Raw genomic sequence first — 19,747 nt, 5'->3', positions numbered from 1 at the left:
CTGTGGGCCCATGATATGGTGGGCGCTGGGATTGTGATCTGGCCTGGCCTTGAGACCCTTTAATTTATATGATTGAGATCCTGTTTTCTTGTTCTGAGCAGCATGGAACAAGAGCTCCCTCGTTGTGGATGCATATAGTAGCTTCGTTGGAAGGAGCCGGCAGTCGATGATTTCTTGCCGCTGTATCACCTTGGTGTTTTATTCTTTTTCATATCTGCAAGCCAGAACCTGTCATTTAATGGGGAGAACGGTGGGCTATGATGCTGAATTCAGTGTTTAGGGGCCGGAACATTGCGCCAACATAGAAGTCGAACTTTATCCATTGCTTAACCTAAGAGAGGTACGGGGAGCCTAGTGAGCCCGAAGTCTGATGGGGGTGGTGGCAGAGCCTCATTCAGCATTTCAATGATTCTCCTAGCCAACGACGAGGGCCGAGCATCTCGGACAGCCTAGGCTGTCGGGCAAGTTGACTCGTGCCAGGGCAAGATCTAGGTCGCGGCGCTTTCCGAGCAGCACCCTATCAAGGACTCTGGTCGCCGGAAGCACGGCAACAGGAATACGAGGATGTGGGAGGACCCTGGCCTTTGAAATACGAGGCGGAAAAAAAGGAAATCGACCTTGTCGCGCCATAGCTGCATATCCGCTCAGCAGCGAGCCTCATATCGGATCACCCTCGCAGGGAAGTGTTCGTTGCTCGTTTGAGTACGGAGTAACAGATTCTGTACGACGCATGGGGATAGTCTAGGCTGGATGCAGACGCCACATAGTCCATGTTCATGATGGAGAATGTCCAGACTGAGGTCGTGATTGTGGCGTGGTTGGTGGGTGTTCAAGCGGCATCGGGTGCGTGTCGCGACAATCAGTTGGTTGGTGGTTGGTTTTGGGGTAAGGATGCCGCCAAGACACATCTAACCTGATATGTCTTAGAGCCTCGTCCCCCACGTGACCATGATTTTCCTTCCTCCAACTCACCTTCGCCTCCTCTCTGCTCGCTTGGTCCTCCGCTCCAACACCTCGCTTCCCCCATCCACATCACGTCCATCCATTCAGTTTTCATCCTTCGTCCTAGCCGGCCCTTTCCCCCCTTCGCACACTTCGGGCGCCAATGATGCCCAGTGTAAACACAGCCAATGCCCGAACGAAGCGCCCTCAATGGCATCCAATTCCGCCTCCTCTGAATCTTTCGACCCGGGGCCCGGCCGCTCCACGTGACACGTTGGCGCCCGTGGCTGAACATGTGAGAGGCTGGCAGAGATGAATGAGGCCTAGCAACTTCTCAGCCTCACCATGGACGACTTCTTCCACATACCCTTCACAGAATTGTACAGCGTTTCCGTTGACAAGTCCCTGTTGATCTTCTAATCTTCGATACCTGCGTCGAAGCTTACGAGGAGCGCCCGCTCGCAATACCATGGCCCTCGCCTTGAGGACTGCTGCACCTTTGAGACCCGAAATCAGGCTGGCCCAGGCGCTCTCGGAATTCGAGGCCATTCTCAGCGATGACGATAAGAAATCGTTTCGAACTTGGCGTGCCGAAAGACCTCCCGCAGTATCCGACGTAATGAAGGTCACAGCTGAGATTGACAAGAACAACGGCCGGCGCACGAGTCGTCGCTGCTTTGGCCCGCGCTTGACTTCCATACTGGGAGCCGTACAGCAATTCTCAACCGTTGTCGATGTCATTATAGGTGGGACCCAATCGCCGATTGCGACTTCCATTTGGGGCGTACTTCGGATGACCTTACAGATAACCGTCAACTTTGCGTCGTATTTCGACAGCCTGTCAGCCTTGTTTATGCGCATTGGACGCTCATGTCCCCGCTATGAGCAATACGGTGTCATGTATCCCAAATCTCCCAGGCTACAGGAGGCTCTGTGTGAATATTTCTGCACGGTTGTCCTTGTCTGCAAGAAAGCAGTTCTCTTTATTATGAAAAGCCCACTCGCTCAACTATCAGCCACCATTCTCAAGCCATTTCAATCGGAATTCGGCCCGCTCGAGCTTAATCTCTCAACAATGGCAGAGTCTATACGCGAAGAGGCCTCGGTAGCGTTCAAACAGGAGGTTGCCCTCGAGACAAGGGAGGCCTCCAATTTTCGAGCGTGGTCCTCGTCAAAGGCGTCAACGGAGATCCATGAAGCCAAGAAATTCAAAGCTCAAAAGGCGAAGTTTCATTTTTTGGATACATGCTCCACTTACAATCACCAGACGGCGTGGAAGCGAGCTCGGAAGGCGGGTGAGAGCTCACGGATCTTCGACCACGCCGCCTATAGGCAATGGATTCAATCTTCTGCGTCGAGTGTGCTTTGGATTACAGGAATTCTGGGGTCCGGGAAGACGGTCTCCACAGCGAGCGTGTTGCAGGAAATTAGCATCAGCTTCCCGAATGCTCTTGTCTGCTATTTTTTCTGTAGCCACGACGACGCAGAATCGCTTAAGGCCAGGACCATTGTTGGAAGCCTCGCAAGGCAGCTTTTGAGCTTGCTCGACCCAGCCGCGTTTGGCAGGATCGATGCCAGCGAATCGGGCGCACTCGACAATGACGAGATCGTGTCTTGCCTCCTCAACTTACTTCCTCAAAGTGAACAGAACTTCGTCATTATCGATGGTCTCGATGAATGTATTGAGACTGAGCTGGACCAACTATTTGATTCTCTCGGCAAGCTCCTAAAGTCACATCACCGCTTTTACATCTTCTGCTCGAGTTGTCCAGACCTTCACACAAGATATCGGGCTACCCTACAACCTCAGTATCATTTGCCATTACCGGTGCAGAACCCTGAAATCGCTCAATATATCAATGGTGCTTTGGAAGACCGTTTGAAAACAGGCAGCCTGTGCTTAGGAGATCCAACCATAATTTTAACCATCAGACAGGCTCTCACGGAGGGAAGCCATGGGATGTTAGTGTTGACGTCCACAGTACAGAAAGATGCTAATCTCCGCCAGGTTCCTCTGGGTCGTGTTTCAGCTCGAATCGATATGCGCCGAGCTCACCGACGAAGGGATTTTGCAAGCGCTCCAATCTTTGCCGAAGGACTTGCCAGAAACTTTCGATCGTGTCCTCCGGAAGATGGCAGCGAAAAGGACCGTAAATCCAAGCACTTGCCACAAGATCTTTGCGATTGTCGCTGCGGCTCAGCGGCCGTTGGCTTTGGATGAACTTCGCGAGGCGATGGGCGTCGTGCCAGGAGAGACTGAGCGGGATTCACGAAGGCTGATTAATGACATTCGGACGGCGGTCAACGGTTGCGGCAGTTTGTTGCTCATCGATGAGGAAGATTCTACGGTTCGTTTCACCCATCACAGCGTTAAACAATACATTCTGTCCAGTCCACAGGACGGATTTACTCGTCAATTCCATGTGAAATTGCCAGAGGCCGATCTGAGTTTAGGTGAAATCTGCGTCACCTACTTGAACTTCAATGTCTTCGACACCACGCTCACCAAAACAAGTAATCGCGCGCCTCTACAACCACACGACATAACCACCTCGATTGTTGAAAGAACGCTCCCGTGGACCGTAATCAGCAAAATTGCACTGGGACTCTTGAAAAGGGAGGGAGTAGGGGACTTCGACCTAGAATCTCGTCTCCGAGCTGTGGGAATCGGGGAACGAAGACAAGAAAGTTATCCATTTTTGGCCTACGCAAAGACATTTTGGTTATTCCACACTCGGAAATTCGAAAGAGGAAGGCAGGTGACTTACGGACTGTGGCTTCGTCTGTTGTCGAACAGTGTCAAGGTTGTCATGCTTCCTTGGGGTCCCAAACCCTCGGATGGGAAAGAAGAAGAAGAAGTCCTGAAGTGGGCTGTGGAAAACGAACATGAAGCTCTCGTCCACGCGACAATATCGAAACTTGGCACGTCAAACGCGGGCTTTACTTATGAAGCATTGCAGTCACTCCTCGGGGTGGTGGAAGGGCGTGCCAGCTCCACCGCGCAATTAGTGTTGGAATTTCTTTTCGAAGTTAGGGTTCGCTGGGAAGAGGTATGAACAGGAAGAGGTATGAGTAGGAAGAGATTTTGAAGCTCTTACTTGGTCGAGACGATCTCGATATACACATGAGGAACCACTACGGACAAACGGCGTTGCAATGGGCTGCTCAGTCCAAGATTCGATTGCTTGATCCGCTCCTATAATTAGGACTCGATCCCTTAAGGACTTGATTCCTATCCGACTCGAAAACGTCAAGACGGCTCACGGCACTTAAGAATCATATTGGCAAGGGGCGGGTTTCAAAGGCAGCTCGACATTGACGATAAGCTGGAGGCTGTTCCCTCTCTTGCGCTCTTAGCCATCAGGAACGCCATCTTCAAAGCGAATTGGGTGATTATTTTCAAGAAGCAGCCGCCACTCGACCGGGCGACTGGTGGACGCTCGTCTCGAGCGAAAACACGTCTGGGTCGTCAAGCTCAAGGACCGGTAGCGGTTTTGTCAGGTCCGGTGCGTATGAGGTCGGCCGGAAATGTTTGATCGGCCTGACCAACTGGCTGTCCGAGGAGTTTGTCGACTTTGTGATGGTCCTTCTCGCGGCCACAAAATCTCGCCACATCTCCTGGATGAATCTGAAGTTGATCGACAAGGGGTCGAAGAACTCGGCCAACAGCTGCCAGACAGTGTCGAGGTGCTGGATGTCAGGGTAGAGCCTAATGATCTGGTGCACGAACCACCATCGTTCGGGTTGGTTCCGCGACGCGGCCGTGCCCGCCAACAAGATGTTGAAGAGCGTGGTGTGGCAGATGGAGCTCATGGTCGGAAGATCCATGTTAGACAGGCGGTACTGCAGTTCGAGCAGGTTCGAGCGAACGATGAGGGCCGAGGTGTTGAAGCTGATGCAGTTCAGGTACATCCAGAAGAACAGCGCAATCTGATAGCACCGCTGCATCTCGAGGTGCTCGGGCTCGCCCAGAAACCGGCAGCTATCTGGGTCCATTCGCGCAATCGCGGTCGCACTGCCCGGCAGCAAGCTGGAGCTGGGACTCTCTGGCCGCCAGGCCAGCATGCGCCCTGCCAGATGCGCTCGATGAGAATACCATTCCCGGTCGGACTTCCAGAATCTCCTGTCAATCTCGATCATCTCTCTTCGTCCCTCTGAATTTCGGCGGCGGGCCTTGCGAACCACGACGATCGAGCGGCTGTGGAGGAATGCGCCGATGATGTTGACTTTGGATCTGGGATGCACAGTCAGCGGACTGGTGTATAGAGGGACGAACCTGGAATGCTCACACGGCCAGTTCTGTTTCTAGGGCAGCTTCATTGGTGTCGAGGAGCAAGGACATCCGCTTCAGCGCCTGGAGGTGCATTCTGCCGCTTTCGCCGTCTGCCAGTAGCACCTAGAACCGTCAGACGGTGTCGGCTCAGGAATATCTCCCTGTTCGCTTCATCCCCCAACTTACCGATAGTCGGTATAGGAACAGGATGGCTTGATAGCATGAATCATCGACAACCTGATTTGGATCACTTAGGACGGCATTCAGCTCGGCCAGGCATCTTGTATGGAGGCGTAACCAGGCCGGTATCTGCCACGGCGACTTCTGGCCCTTTTCGGTCGGTGGTGGTAGCACTACACCAGGGCCCCTGAACACATAACCATGAACATTAGTCTTGAGATTGTACACGTGCAGGCCATGCAAGAGGCATTTCTTTCACATCGGGGAAGATGGAGCTCACCCTCTGAGCATGCCGTTCAGAAACACCGAAGCATATGTTGCCACGGCATAAGTTAGACAGGGCGACGCCTGGATCTGCGACAGGTTGTCCAGCCACTTCCACGATTGCAGCAGATGGGTCGCAAACGGCCTGATGATCCAGAAATAAAAGTAGAGGTTGGCTTTGATTTCGGTGTCGTATGTCAGGGCCGTCGAAGGGGTGAAGATATCGAAGAACTGTGAGCCCAGCAGTGTCAAGGGAGAGGCGGCCCATTCTTCGTATGCTCTGAGGGCACGCTCCCAGGGTTTGACGGCCACGTGTGGTTTCTGCGATGTCGTTGTCGCCGTGCAGGTTGTTGCCACGGGGATGAGAGCGCCATTGCTTCCCTCTGATGATGATTGCTCGTGGCCATCCTGCTCGGTCTCGTCGTCGTTGTTGGACGCGCTCGCCGGCGTCTTTGGATAGTTCGCCGTGGACAGTCGCTGGAGATACGACGATGTCCCCGTCAAGATGGCCTTGGTGGTCGAGTCGAGGGCCAGGTCCTGGTGGTTTGCCTTGCTCCAGTACCGGTAGCGCGACGAGATGTGTGACGTCTTTGCTGATTTGAGGGCCTTGGTCGTCCTCGAGGGGTTCTTCGCGTCGCCCACGATGAACATCAGCGGCGGAGGCTTTCGGCTTTGACTCATGGTGTCCGCGAGGCGTTACGCTGGGTTCAATGAATGACAGCTCAGGCAGCTGGGTGAGTTGGACAGAGACAGGTCTTCACCCCGCCATTGGATCCTCGGCTCCTTATGGCTGTTGGTATTGGTGTGGATATTATAGATATGGTCCTTGGTGTCGCTGTTCCTTCGGCTTCCCTTAACCGCACACAACTCCTGCATCCAAAGGCTCTCCTGTCGCAAATCACAAACCGAGTCTCGTCCTGGCCCAATCTTCAGCTCTGATATCGGCGCTGCGGAAGTGCGCGCCGAACGTTTCTTAGCGAGGACGCCCGTGGGTGTCTTGGTGCCTTGGGTCGTGCAGGGAAGAACCGGCCCCCAAAGGTCGCCCCCATCTGCGATTACTCAGACTCGCTAAAGAGCCATGAAAGAGACTGGCACTGGCCCATTCGAGTCGCTGGGCCACCGGTCGCCGGGCGTGTAATTGGACCCAAGGCGCACCAAGAGCGGATAGAGTTCTGCGCTGGCCCTCGACTTATCGGTCTAGATCCATCCAGAGTGGGAGAAGGGCGCCGCTTCCAGTCGCCTATTTCGTATCCCACAGACGAGATCTGGCTGCACGATTAGACAAAAGGTTGCAGGCGATTATTAAGACCTTCAGACAGTCAGGCACAACGACCTGAGCACCACGAGTCCCTTTTGGAAGCGCCGTTATGTCTTCTATATCTCCTTACAAGACGGCCATGTCCCACTCTCCACGAGCTCGATCTGCTTGACAAGGCGACCATGGCGGGCACAGGCCCTTCGAAGCCGGCGCTCGACAGCGATGTCTGTGCGGTCGAAATTCACGCGGTCGAAACAGTGCCCACTCATAAGAGGGGCGGCTCGTCGCTATCAGGATCCTTCCGCCGGTACATCTGGGCGGTGATCTGGTGCCTCTACATGCTATGGTGTATCCTCGCCAACAATTACGCGAAGACGGCGGGCCAATCAGTCCTTGGTATCCCTCAATTTCGCAAGGATTTTGGGAGTGCTTACGGTGGTAACTATGTCCTGTCGGCCAAGTGGCAGTCGGCATACTACGGCGCTCCTCAGGCAGCGTAAGACCAGCCTCTTTATGCTTGATGGGTGACTGGGGCTGATTCTCCTCTGACAGTGCGGTGATGGGTGCATTGAGTGCCGCATGGATCGCCGACAAGGTCGGTCGCCGCCTTGCACTCGGCTTCGTCTTCGCCGTCAGGCTCACGTCCGTCACCTTGGAATTCATCGCCACCACCAACTATATCTTCTTCGCGGGCCGTTTCTTGGGCGGCTTCTCCACGGGCGGCACCAACTCTCTGTGCATGGCCTATATCGGCGAGATCACGCCCCTGCCGTTGCGCGGAGTGCTCACCGCTGCCGTCCCTATCTCTCTCATCACCGGCGCCCTTTCGTCTGCTCTTGTGGTCAACTTCACGGGCAACCAGTCCACCCGTTGGGCGTATCGGATTGCCTTTGTCTCTGGCTATGGCTTCATGGGGATCGCGGCGGCGGTGCTGCCGTTCATGCCAGAATCACCCTGGTATCTCGTCAGCCACGGAAAAGACAAGAAAGCCATGAAAGCCCTCAAGAGGATAGGGTATTCGACTGACGCTGACGCCCAGCTCAAAATGGCAGAGATCAAAAGAGTGCTTGCCAAGACGAAGGAGGAGACGTCCGGGGCGACGTACATGGAATGCTTCCGAAGGTCCAACCTGCGCCGTACCATCATCGCCGCCATGCCCTTGACCATCCAGACCTTCTCCGGCGTGGCGTTCGTGGGATCTTACACGACCTACTACCAACAGCTCGCGGGATACAGCACCGCGGCCAGTTTCCACCTGTTCATCGTCCAGCAAGTTCTATCGGGCGCGGGGAACATTTGCTCATGGTTCCTGGTGGATAGAGTTGGACGGCGACCTCTGACGATATGGGGCATGGTCATGCTGACTTTGATTCTCTTGATCACAGGAGGTATGTATGATTTGTCATTGCCACGATGCGTAACATCTTGTTGGCCCAGCAAAACGCCCTTCTGGACCTATGGACTGCGGGTTTGAGACTGAGAAGACGCTTCGCTGACGGATGATGATGCTGGTGATATTAGGCCTCGCAGTCTCAGGCACGCCGCCAGCCATCAAAGGCACGATCGCGCTCCTCCAGCTCTTCTCCTTCGTCTACAACGCCACCATCGGCGCCACCGCTTTCACCATCCTCACCGAGATCCCCACCGCGCGGCTGCGGGCCAAGACGGCGTCCATCTCAGTTGGATTGCAGAGTGCTCTTTTCGTAAGTCATAACATCTGGTCACCAACAGCCACTTGGCTCTCTCTCTCTCTCTCTCTCTCTCTCTCTCTCTCTCTCTAACAACGCTCTTCTCCCACCTCGGGGAAACAGACCATGTGGGGATTCGTGCTGCCCTACCTCTTCAACCCAGACAAGGCGAACCTAGGCGCCAAAGTGACCTTCATCTTCGGCGCCCTGTCCGTCCTCTCCATCGTCTACCTGTGGCTGTGCCAGCCCGAGTCGGCGGGGCTGAGCTACGAGCGCCTGGACGAGCTGTTCATCGCGCGCGTGAAGACGCGCGGGTTCCAGGACCGGGGCCGCGGGGACTCCACGCCGGGCGAAAGTGAGGGCAGCGAGCACGGCGTGGGTGACGGCATGGGGAGGGTGGATGAAAAGGCCGAGGTGGCTGTCTAAGCATGCATCGGTCCGGGCTGCGTTCGATCAACGACTCTGCCCAGCGAGGAGGCGGCGGGTGGGACACGGCCACCAGCCGAGCATGAAATCCCCAGAAACCCTCATTCCCGGAGTTGACCGGGGGGAAGAGAAAGGACGAGAATGATAATAGTAATGATTGACGATCCCCATCCTGAACTCCGTCTTACCACCTTACCCCCTAGGGACAGGGCCGGGCGTCTTTAGCTGACTCCGAAACTACACCACACACGGTATCATGCACATGTAGATCCCCATACCGAAAGAAATGCATGTATCCATCCCCAAGGACTCCCAGGATCGCTATAACGAACGATATACCCCGAGCAAGCCACTGCCCGAGGAACGATATGAGATCGGTCTTTGAGAACAAAGACAGAAGCGGTTGGTATACAGAAGAGAAAACGGGCCATGAGCTCTCCATAGAAGTAGAAGAAACAGATCAAAATTGGTAAAGGGTGTGTGTGTACAACGCGTTATATCTACACCGGATTAAAATAGAAAAGAAGAAAAGCGAGCGCTTGTTTTTCCCACACTGGGGGGAGAAGGTGGGTTTCGTTGACCGTGACCATGACCGTGAACCGTGACTCTGACCGTGATGAATCTTTTCCTCGTTAGAACCAAATCCCGATCTCAATCCCAATCCCAGTCCATTCCAACCCGACCCGACCAGGCTAGACCAGGCCAGCCTGATCCATGCACCAACACTCGGACTGACTCCGACAACGCCGCTCCAGTCATAAAGCCAAGGGATGTCCCTCCTCACTCGCTAAGGCAGGCCCTTCAAGACGGCGGAAACACTTTCTTCAACATGCTCTCCTTCTTGCCGCCTTCCTTGCCCACGGCCTTGCGCGCCATCTTGCTCCCCAGGGAAGAGGTAGAGGTGGTGGACTTGGGAGGCGGCGCGAACTCGGTCTGCACATTCAACCCGTCGTGCCCGCCGCCGCCGCGCAGCTTGGCCTGCCTCGCGCGGAACGAGTTGTCGTCCTCGCCGCGCCCCTGGCCCGCGCCGAAGGGGTAGATGGACGTCGGGTCGTCGAGGGAGATGTTCGTGTGGGTAAGCGTCAGGGGCGCGAAGGAGGACGATGTTGTCGTCGTCGTTGGCGGGAAGAAGGATGACGTCGGGCCCGGGCCCTCCTCCGAGTAGCCCGCCTGGTGTTGGGAGAATAAGAGCGGGACACCCGTGGCCGGCGTCAGCGGCGAGTTGGAGTACGAGTCCTGGGTAAACGAGCGGGCGTATTGCGTGACGGGCATCGAGCGGTGCGAGATAGGAGACACGGGTTCGTGAGCAGCTGCAGTGCTCTGGAGTTCTCTGCTCGCGCCGGGATAGAGCTGCGGTTGTTGTCCCTGCTGCTGCTGCTGCGTGGCGTTCTGGAGGAAATTGTGGTATGCTTGGTGTTGTTGGGAGTGGAAGTCGAACGCAAAGGTGGCCATTTCGCTGCCGTCTCCCTCGCCTCGCTGCGCTTCTTCGTCGTGGCTGGAGAAGGAAGACGGCGACCCTTTCCATTTGCCGGCGGCGGTGGTCACCGTGATGGTGGACTCGCTGTCAACGCCTTTCCCCTTCATGGCCTGTGCCGCCTGCTCCCGCCACATCCGTCGCTGCATCCATTTCCGGAACAGCCAGAAGACGGCGAACGAGAGCCCGATGCCCCCGATCACGCCGCCCAAGATCGCCCCCGTCAGACCAGAGGCGCCGAAGCCCGACAGCTTGGTTTCTGGCGCGGCGGTGGGGACGGTGTTGGGGCACAGTGTCTGCGTGTAGACGTAGGGCGCGTGCGGCGAGGCGGTCGCGAGGTGGAACGTGGGCGGGGACGAGTCGTAGTTGGCCATGAAGTAGACCTGAGAGAGGAACGCGGTGCCGAAAAAGCTGACCGTCTGGTTTGTCGCCTTGTCCGAGACCGTGCCCGTGGAGATGGGGGAGTTGTTGGAAACGTTCTTCAGCCAGTCCGAGTCGTACGTGACGCTCATCCCCGACGCGAGGGTGATGATCAATTTCGAATCAAAGTCGTCCGGCAGGCGGAAGACCTCGAGGCCGTCACTCGACGGTGTCGCGCCCGTCTGCTGGGAAAACTTCTGCGTCACGTCGCTGGGGAGGTTGAGGTGGTATTGCGCTGTGGTGAGATGGGCGTCGAAGCTCTCGGTGAGGAGATCCGTCTGGGTCCCGTCGGAGGCGGTCAGTGTCATCTGCGCGACGGAAACCACGAAGGGGCTGTTCTCGGTCTCTGGCCGCGCGGGGCTGATGGTGAAATTGTGCACGTCGCCTTCGAAACGGCCCGAATCATAGCCGCCCAGGGTCAGCGAGCCGTTGATGGCGCCATTGGACTGCTCGTAGGCGGTGCCCATGTACAGCCCAAACGACCGTGACGAGATCAGTTCGAGATCGTACAGATGGTTCAGCAGCGTGCTTTTGGGTCCCAGGCCGAGCAGGCCCGCTGGCCCAAACCAAGGAGTCGTGCTGCTCGAGTAATTGGACAAGACCGTCAGCGGGAAGTTTGGGATTCGGGTGATGTTGGGGGGAGAAGGGTCGTAGTAGTGCGTGAAGAGGTTGAAGGTATCGAATGCCGTCTGCAGAATCCTGGCGGGAATCGAGCCGTAGCTGTCGAGTGCCTGGTATGACGAACCTGACGAGTAGCTGCAAGTCCACTCTTTAGCATCTCAAGACGATCACCACGAGGGGCTTGGTACTGACTTTTGTGACAGGTCCGGAGAATAGAATCCATGGGCGTGGTTTAGACAGTCTTGGAAAGGACTGTCGGTGCAGTAGTCCAGGCTGGCCACGGTTGTTTCGTTGTTCGACAACGACGGCCAGTGCGACATGTTTTGTGATACTGGAAAACCAGCCCCGGTAAACAATCCATATTGTTCGTTGACTCCACCGTCGACGGCTCTGACATGGAAGTCGACATAGATTGGCACAATAGAGCAGTTGTTCTGCGCCGCAACGGCAGCCACAAAGAGCAGCAGTGCTTCGAAGACCGCCGCCATGATCTGAAACAGCCAAAGGAAGGATACTCGACGACCGGGCAGTATAGGCCCAACAGTCACCGATCACCGCCGTGTGAAGGCTAATGAGCAGTGCAAAGACAAATGCAAACAAAAGAAAAAAAAAAGGAAACAGCAAGACAGATGACCAGAACCACTTACGAACAGAAGTAAACGGCAGAGATGAGATGAGGCAATACAAGAGGAAAATCGACGACCATACAGTTGGCAGCCGTCTCAGGACTTTGCCGTGGTCAGCCTGGCCGACTTGAGCATTTACAGGCAAAAGCTGAAACGGACTTGGGAAGCACCGAGGGGTTACAATAGACGCCGCGCTGGGGCACGCCCGTCGATGCAGGGCGGTTGTCATTTTTGTCATTTTCTGCAGTAGGTCGCCTCTTGGGCAGCCTGGAGATAGCTTGAGAGGGGAGGAAACACATCGGACACTGGGCCGGCCGATGGTGTGGCCTGATGCACGAAGGCGTCAATGGCGCCGAGAGGTCGAGATGAGGTTTCGACGAATTTCCATTTTTAGGAGAAGGCGATCCAGCTTGGCGGCTGCCGAGGCCCAATCGGAGCGCGGCTTGGCGGCTCACCGATCGTCGGCGGAGCTAGAGCCAATGAGAATAGAGGAGTGTGTGGGGCGGGTCAGGACGCCCAGCGTTGTATAGCCACAATTCTGACCCGGCAGACGGCCACTCACAGATTCGAAGAGGCTGGCTCGATGGATGTGCCGTGCCGAATCGTGCGCAACGCCCGCTCTGTCATATCCTAAATTTTTCTCTTCAACCATCCAAGATTTGGGGAAACCGTCCACACAATGGGCAGGCTCTCTATCCAATCAGGCTGCCTAGCAGGGTATTGCTTCCCATGGATACGAGAGGGGTCGTGCTAAGTTTACGACCGACAGTTCGTTATCCATCGTTAGGATTTCGGCTTCTTCCTCACCAAGCCGGCCGACAATGTATTGGTAGTTGTTACCGCAGCTACTTGTGCAGCTCCTGCTGAGTTGGTGTTGCTGTTGTCCATGACGTCCACCTTTCTCTTCTTGCGGACGCCAGTCAGCATGTTAACTCTGGCTGATGACACAATATCCGGCGCTGTGGACGGAACCAAGACCGGGGCGGCACGGCCATGTATAGGATGCCCAAATGAGGCCACCATTGACAGCTCCAGAGCTTTGTCGACCCAACTTTTTGTGGCGTCTGCAGCGAGGGCTTCGCCAGCAAAGTCAGTCTGAAGGAGATGATCCATTAAGGCCTGATATTGAGTAGTGCCGATGACAAGCTCGCCCCGCGTTTCCCCGATTGTGGGCAACATTGACTTTTCCGCCGGTTCAGGTGCAGGTGCACCTCGGTCGGTGTTTTGCATTTGGTCCAAAGGTTTCGACTCAGGCTCTGGATGAATAGGCGAAGACGAAGGTGGTGAGTTGGGTTCTACGATCATTTTGAGGTCGCTGGCAGTCGGTGCGTTTGGATCCGTCACGCCGGTTTCGTATTGCTGAGAATTGACAGGCGTAACAAGGCTCGTGTGAGTGGGTGGCCTGGCGAAATTCTCCGTCTGACCGGTCTGTTCAAGCTGGCTTAGCGTAGGGTGATTGGCCTGGCTTCGGGAGAACACCAGCCACAGAAAACCGACTAATCGTCCGGCAGAACACTCTTGTCTATAGGACATCATCTCCCAGAATTGATCAAGAGTTTTCACACTCCGCCAACGTCCTTCCTCGTCGATAAAGTCGCCATCTAGATCCTCCAGAAACCGTGCTTTGGGGTCGTCTGGAAGCCGCGGGACCACATGTCTTGGAGGAATCGAAGGGTCAGCCACCAGAAGGTCGACTGGGTATGAATTGACCCATTTCGGATCAGAAGAGGGGTCTGCTCGACTTGATGGCGGGAAAAATGCCTTGGTTTCGGCCCTGTCACATCCTGGGACCAAGAGGTGTGCAGTAGCCACTAAATCATCGTTGGGCAGCCTCAGGACTCTGTCGAGCACTCGGCACCACCACTTTATGAGCTGTCGATCGTCTAGAATGTGTTTTCCAGCATTTTCAGAGCTCCCAGGGAAAAGATATTGGTTTTGCGAACGAGCGAAAAGCGATAGGACCACCCTTGAACTCGACAGACGAGGTTCAAGCAAGAACTGGATAAAGGTAGAGGTGATGGCGGCGACGGCAGATGGAGAGCCCTTTTGTTGGTTGAGACGGGAAGAGAAGCCCGAAGAGTCGGCTTTCGAAACAAAGAGAGTGACGAGAGATTGGGTGGTGAAAACCAAAATCTCGATGGCGTAGACCAACACCTCCTTGCGTCCTTCATGCTCCGGGGAGGAGACAGCCAGAAAGTGGGACTCGCAGAGAGTGGCCTCCTCGTCATGACCCTTCAAAGGCGCGAAGAGTGTAGGTACTGGTGTCGGTGGAGTTGACAAGTGATATGCCCGAAGGTCCAGACCAAGCGGAAGGACGGCAGCAAGTCGCGATGGGAGAGACGGCTTTTCCGACATGTCTCTTTAGGTGCATTGGTACATGGTGAGGCGCAAATGGGAGCTCTGGAATCTGGAATCTGGAATGGCGAGCCGTCAATTTGTCACAGTGGTGGACAAACCGAGACCAGTGACTTTTGAAGCCGGTGAACGTTAAGGGGAAAAAGAAAAGTGGAATAATTATGACCGGGGTAACAATAGTGGAGGATATCAGCCAATTGAAACTCTAGGATCTTACGCCCTAGGGCCTCAGCCTCAACTGGCAGGTCAACAACTTTCCCCCTCTCGTACTCAGTCCAGGGACGAATTTGCCTTCCCAGGTTCGACCGTCCTGTCCCACCAGCCATCCAGCCTGATGTATAAAAGCTGAGGTCGACCCAAGCTCCCCAAATCTCTTACACCATTCTTGTAAGTCTTTTCACCGGTCTTCAGTGCATTCTAGTTTGGGCCCCTTAGCAGAGCGGGACACAAACAATGGAGCGAAATGCACTAGAGTATAGCGACAACGATATTAATGTGACTTCACAATCTACTGTCCATATGACACTTTGTCTGAGGGGTGCAGCCCACCCTATATCAAGAGATATGTCGCCTACGTCATCCAGAGCAATCCCGATCAGAACAACCTCGTTTGCAGAGAGGCGAGTCGAGATGCCTTACAATCCTACGAGCTTTAATGCTGTCTGCGCGCCACCTCAAGGGAGATCTGCGCCCGGGACATTCAATCGTACCATTTCCTACTGGTCATCTATGCCCAGTGAAGAGGAAATTCCCACCTTTGTGTTCGGACAACCCGCTGTGGGCCAGATCAACACCGCGAAGACTCCGCAGCCTCGGATTGCGGCAAATGGAAAGCAGACTCCTGTACTCTGGGCTTGTGGTGGGTATGCTCCAGATCGCTCTGAAGTGGAGTCTGAAACGGAATATGATCCGGCAACGAAGGCTCATTTCAGACGGCATTTGGGTATCATTGATTGCAGCGGGGCTGCCCGTTCTCAGGATCTGACTGGGCGAGAGGCGAGCAACCCTGCCCTATTGGACTATCAGATGCAACTGCGCTTGCTGGATGAGCAGAACAGGAGACGTTTGAAGGAGGCAAAGGACGTGCAACGAATCGATGCCCAGAGATGAGGTGAAAGACCTGGCAGAGCATCAACACGGTGGAGGGCAAGGGATGACAACAAAATGGACGCAGGCGGACCAGCTCTGTACCATGAGCACATGTGGTAATGGTAATGAATCTTTGACGTGGCATGAGTCTCTTCTTACAGCGTGTGGTGACAAGTTATCGAGAGCTTTGTTATTTGCTGGCTCTTTTCCCTTTTCCGCCCAAATGCCTTCGGTGGAACCTGATTGGCCAGAACCCGCTACCGCCGGCAAACATTCCTCATGTGGCCAGACCTCGAAGGAGGGCATCTTCTCGCCCTTGCGATACTCAACCGCCAACTCTTGAACCTGCCATACCCATCACTCAGCACCGCTGCGTACCAAGCAGTCTCGTCGCAAATCGTCGCCCACGTTGTTGTATCAATCTAGAGATCCTCAACTCGCTCCTCGGGCTGCTGTGCCGTAGCCCTAGCGTTGATGCTCCGCAATATCACTGTTACATGAGTATATCTGCGTCCTGCGGTCAAATCGTGTAACGGACCAACATGCTGTAGCTGACCTCCAGGCCATTTTCGCTCTCCTACTTTCCTTGCTAATGTGTCATGTCTATCACCAGTCTCGAAAAAGAAGAAACACGCAAAGAGGGCAGTCCTCACAGTGACGAGGATGGAGAAGTGCACGACCATGATTCCTCGCCTGCAAAATCCCTAGACCAAGATACAGAAGGCCTACATGCCGCAGAAACACCAGCAGCCAATCCTCCTCTTCCTACCGAGGAAGACCCTCCCCCATTACCCGCCGAGGCCCCCCCTCCCCAACCAGCGGATGACGGCTGGGAGCCAATCTGGGACGACGCTGCCCAAGCATTTTATTTCTTCAACCGTTTTACAAAAGTAACGCAGTGGGAGAATCCAAGAGTGCCAGAAGCATCCAGTCAAGCCGGTCCACCAGGAGTTGGGAACCACGACAGAATAGCGGGAGCACAGGGCTCTTCGACAAACAGAGTTGGCGGATACGACCCTGCCATTCACGGTGATTACGACCCAAACGCCGATTATGCCAAAGCCTACGAGATCTCGCCGGTCGACAATGCGCCCGGCGCTGCTCCAGCCACAAATCCTGCCGACATGTATGCTGCATCGGGGACCTTTAATCGCTTCACAGGGAAATGGCAGCGAGCAGACCTCAACCCCGAAAAATTTACCGATGAGCAAAAGAGTCGGCGACAGATGAACGCCTTCTTTGATGTGGATGCTGCCGCGAATAGCCATGACGGCCGAAGTCTGAGAGCCGAGAGAGCCAACAAGAAATTGAGCAAGGCAGAGGTGAAAGCTTTCAAAGAGAAGCGGAGGGAGAAGAAGGAGGAGAAACGGCGCGCATGGCTGAGGGATTGACCAACGATTTGGCCAATACTGCAAGAGCAACAAGACATCCGGTAGCTTCGCCTTATTTCTACAAGTAACCTGTGTCTTGGTGATTTTGGTTTTCAGCATGGCGATGCCGGGCTTTGAGAAGAAGCGGAAATTTCGGAACTCGACACCAACTTCCTCGAACAAAATAAACCCACCAAATAAATTTCCTGTTGTAGCGTATCGTGCATTTCACTCGACCTTCTCTCAGTCTTTTGCCTCACATTCGTTACTCGTTGCGTCCGACATGCTACACTCATGCTCACAGATCATATCGCGGTGATTTGCATCGCTTGGTACATCTTCATCGCCTGCGTCTGCGCCATTGGCTACGTGTGTCTGTGCGTCCAGCAATTCCCTACCAAACCCACCCTCTTTCGATGGCTCCCCGCTCCGCCGCTGACCGTGGCTGATGCAGGTTTCTGTATTATCGTCAGATCCCTTCCCAAGGTGCCATCCTCTCCGGGTCGGCCAAGCACGACATCCCCAATGTCACGGTCATTCGCCCCTGCAAGGGACTCGAACCCTACCTGTACGAATGTCTCGCGTCGACGTTCCACCAAGATTACCCGCGGGATCAGATAGCAGTGCACTTCTGTATCTCGTCCCGATCCGATCCAGCCTACGAAATCATCGAGAGAGTCGTTAATGACCACCGAGGCCACAATGCGCGGATATTCGTCGAGGAGGAAGACGACGGGGTTGCCAACGGGGACGAAGAGGAGAGCAACTATCGCAGATGTCTCGGGCCCAATCCCAAGATTCGGAACATGAGCAAGGCATACCGCGAGGCAGGGGCGCGCGATCTCATATGGATCCTGGACTGTAATGTCTGGGTGGGCCGGGGTGTTTGCGCGCGCATGGTTGACAGGTTATGCGGTTTCACGAGGCAAGGACACGCACCAACGACGCCGTATAAGCTGGTCCATCATCTGCCCATATCAGTCGATGTAGACCTACACGCCGACCAGGGCGACCTACGAGTGGCAGACTCTCTGAGCCTCGGCGACGGTCCTACCACTCCCCAAACGGCCAGGAAGCTTTCCCTTGGTAACCTTTCGAGAAGTGAGCGGCTCAAGCGGAGTGCCGGTGGCCGCGTCGAAGAACTCTTCCTCTCTTCCTCTCACGCAAAGATGTATGTCGCCATCAACACCGTGGCCGTCGCTCCCTGCATCCTGGGGAAGTCCACCATGTTCCGGCGGGTGCACCTGGACCAGCTGACGGCCCAAAAGGCCCTCGAGGAAGACAGGAGCCGAAGGAGCGGAGCCCTCCAGGGCCATCATGCAGAGAACACGGGGTTCCAGAGTACTCGGGTCGGCATTGACTATTTCTCCCACAACATCTGCGAAGACCATCTCATCGGCGACCTGCTCTGGAAATCGCCCGTGCCGGCCGCCCCTGACGTTCCAAGGAAAATGCGAAACCACGGGCTGGTGTACGGCGACCTCGCAATCCAGCCGATCAGCTCCATGTCGCTGCAGTCGTACATGTCCCGACGCGTTCGGTGGTTGAGGGTGCGAAAATTCACCGTCCCGGTCGCGACGCTGGTGGAACCTGGCACGGAGAGCTTTCTGTGTTCGCTGATGGGCGCGTGGGGCTTGACCACCTTCAGCGGAACAAACGGGTGGGCAGGGAATTCGTGGGGACGGTTGTGGATGTGGTGGTGCGCGAGCATCCTCTGCTGGATGGCGGTGGATTGGACCGTGTATCTGCTGCTGCACTCGGGCAGGACCATCGAGGCGTCCGGGAGGGACAGACAAGTCGAAACAATCCCCTCGTTCGCCCGCCCCCTGTCCGCGGCCGTGCGCTCCCGGCGGAGGTTCCCCATCTGGCTCCTCGCCTGGCTGGGCCGGGAATCCCTGGCCCTCCCGATCTGGACGTGGGCGATCTGGGGCGGCACGAGCGTGACCTGGCGCGACCGGCGGTTCTGGGTCGGCTTTGACATGAGAGTGCACGAAATCCGGGACGACAAGACCGAACGCCGCAGCACGGACGAGCACGCGGAGGGAAGGCTGGTGGAGAAGACTAATGGCCACACGACGACTATGAACGGGAAAACGAACGCGAACGCGAACATGAACATGAACATGAACATGAACGCAAATGGGACTGCGAGGCGGCGCAAGGAGCCAGAAGGAAAGTGAGGAGTGTCGGCGGAGCGTATGACATGTTACGGGCACGAGTGAATATTACGGGCGCATGTGCTGCACAAGATACGTAGCCAAGCGATGGGATAGATACATACCTACCCAGGTTTGTAGACAAGAAAGGCGGACAGCCAAACAGACAGACAGATACGAAACAGACGGCACACATAGCTGGAGAGACAAGACCCCGCGAGCCTCAAGCAGAGAAGCATCGTCACGGCTGTTCTACAACAATGCTGCTGTCCCTACCGCAAACTACCTGCGCTGTGCTGTGCTGTGCCATGTCCTCGAACCGGACCGTCCCACATATATATATTTGTGTAGGTCCTCCGTACGTAGGTACGCAGACGAGTGCCATCAGGCTGGCGCGAGGCTGAGAAAAGGGGACTTGACTAACCAACCTTCCCACGGTTTGCCTGACTCTTCTTCTGGGCCTTCCGTCTCGGTCTCCCAGATCTACAGGACATAACCAGGATTGCTGCCCACGTATACATACTCGGTATATCCTCCATGCTCTCCGCTCTTTGACAGACGTTGCTGACTCCCCTTGTAACCATATCTCCCGAAATATTTATACT

The 19,747-nt window shown here is 55.4% G+C and overlaps 8 protein-coding genes across 10 annotated transcripts; 5 read left to right on the top strand and 3 right to left on the bottom strand.

Annotated features, from left to right (window-relative positions):
* The first annotated feature begins 1,023 nt into the window (after positions 1 to 1,023).
* On the top strand, positions 1,024 to 5,593 carry PV07_04853 (uncharacterized protein). The gene is made up of 2 exons (XM_016391703.1): positions 1,024 to 2,904; positions 2,951 to 5,593. The coding sequence occupies exons 1-2, from the start codon at positions 1,412 to 1,414 to the stop codon at positions 3,996 to 3,998; spliced, it is 2,541 nt and encodes an 846-aa protein (XP_016249222.1). The 5' UTR covers positions 1,024 to 1,411; the 3' UTR covers positions 3,999 to 5,593.
* PV07_04852 (uncharacterized protein) lies at positions 4,078 to 6,604 on the bottom strand. Its single transcript, XM_016391702.1, has 4 exons — positions 5,676 to 6,604; positions 5,402 to 5,582; positions 5,232 to 5,338; positions 4,078 to 5,176 (listed from the first exon to the last, which is right to left on the bottom strand). The coding sequence occupies exons 1-4, from the start codon at positions 6,338 to 6,340 to the stop codon at positions 4,342 to 4,344; spliced, it is 1,788 nt and encodes a 595-aa protein (XP_016249221.1). The 5' UTR covers positions 6,341 to 6,604; the 3' UTR covers positions 4,078 to 4,341.
* A 378-nt stretch (positions 6,605 to 6,982) lies between these two features.
* On the top strand, positions 6,983 to 9,537 carry PV07_04851. Of its 2 annotated transcripts, XM_016391700.1 has the most exons (4): positions 6,983 to 7,413; positions 7,470 to 8,305; positions 8,439 to 8,620; positions 8,729 to 9,537. In XM_016391700.1, exons 1-4 carry the CDS (start codon positions 7,100 to 7,102, stop codon positions 9,029 to 9,031), a joined length of 1,635 nt encoding a protein of 544 aa, XP_016249219.1. In that variant the 5' UTR covers positions 6,983 to 7,099; the 3' UTR covers positions 9,032 to 9,537. The 2 variants fall into 2 exon arrangements, with proteins under 2 accessions (XP_016249219.1, XP_016249220.1); XM_016391701.1 differs by having other exon boundaries at positions 6,983 to 8,305.
* PV07_04850 (uncharacterized protein) lies at positions 9,473 to 12,685 on the bottom strand. Its single transcript, XM_016391699.1, has 2 exons — positions 11,739 to 12,685; positions 9,473 to 11,681 (listed from the first exon to the last, which is right to left on the bottom strand). Exons 1-2 carry the CDS (start codon positions 12,032 to 12,034, stop codon positions 9,833 to 9,835), a joined length of 2,145 nt encoding a protein of 714 aa, XP_016249218.1. The 5' UTR covers positions 12,035 to 12,685; the 3' UTR covers positions 9,473 to 9,832.
* Positions 12,663 to 14,641, bottom strand: PV07_04849 (uncharacterized protein). Its single transcript, XM_016391698.1, has one exon. The coding sequence runs from the start codon at positions 14,525 to 14,527 to the stop codon at positions 12,956 to 12,958; it is 1,572 nt and encodes a 523-aa protein (XP_016249217.1). The 5' UTR covers positions 14,528 to 14,641; the 3' UTR covers positions 12,663 to 12,955.
* A 225-nt stretch (positions 14,642 to 14,866) lies between these two features.
* On the top strand, positions 14,867 to 15,883 carry PV07_04848 (uncharacterized protein). The gene has a single exon (XM_016391697.1). It carries the CDS (start codon positions 14,981 to 14,983, stop codon positions 15,635 to 15,637), a length of 657 nt encoding a protein of 218 aa, XP_016249216.1. The 5' UTR covers positions 14,867 to 14,980; the 3' UTR covers positions 15,638 to 15,883.
* Positions 15,884 to 15,963: 80 nt separating this feature from the next.
* PV07_04847 (uncharacterized protein) lies at positions 15,964 to 17,205 on the top strand. Its single transcript, XM_016391696.1, has 2 exons — positions 15,964 to 16,163; positions 16,230 to 17,205. Exons 1-2 carry the CDS (start codon positions 16,159 to 16,161, stop codon positions 17,005 to 17,007), a joined length of 783 nt encoding a protein of 260 aa, XP_016249215.1. The 5' UTR covers positions 15,964 to 16,158; the 3' UTR covers positions 17,008 to 17,205.
* A 6-nt stretch (positions 17,206 to 17,211) lies between these two features.
* Positions 17,212 to 19,456, top strand: PV07_04846. Of its 2 annotated transcripts, none has more exons than XM_016391695.1 (2): positions 17,212 to 17,363; positions 17,460 to 19,456. In XM_016391695.1, the coding sequence occupies exon 2, from the start codon at positions 17,793 to 17,795 to the stop codon at positions 19,164 to 19,166; it is 1,374 nt and encodes a 457-aa protein (XP_016249214.1). In that variant the 5' UTR covers positions 17,212 to 17,363; positions 17,460 to 17,792; the 3' UTR covers positions 19,167 to 19,456. The 2 variants fall into 2 exon arrangements, with proteins under 2 accessions (XP_016249214.1, XP_016249213.1); XM_016391694.1 differs by having other exon boundaries at positions 17,441 to 19,456.
* The last annotated feature ends 291 nt before the right edge of the window (positions 19,457 to 19,747 follow it).

This window comes from Cladophialophora immunda (assembly GCF_000835495.1).
Source record: "Cladophialophora immunda strain CBS 83496 unplaced genomic scaffold supercont1.3, whole genome shotgun sequence".
In the NCBI taxonomy this organism is placed as follows: domain Eukaryota; kingdom Fungi; phylum Ascomycota; class Eurotiomycetes; order Chaetothyriales; family Herpotrichiellaceae; genus Cladophialophora; species Cladophialophora immunda.
The sequence above is the reverse complement of the archived record's forward strand: the minus strand, read 5'-3'. Positions and strand labels throughout refer to the sequence as shown.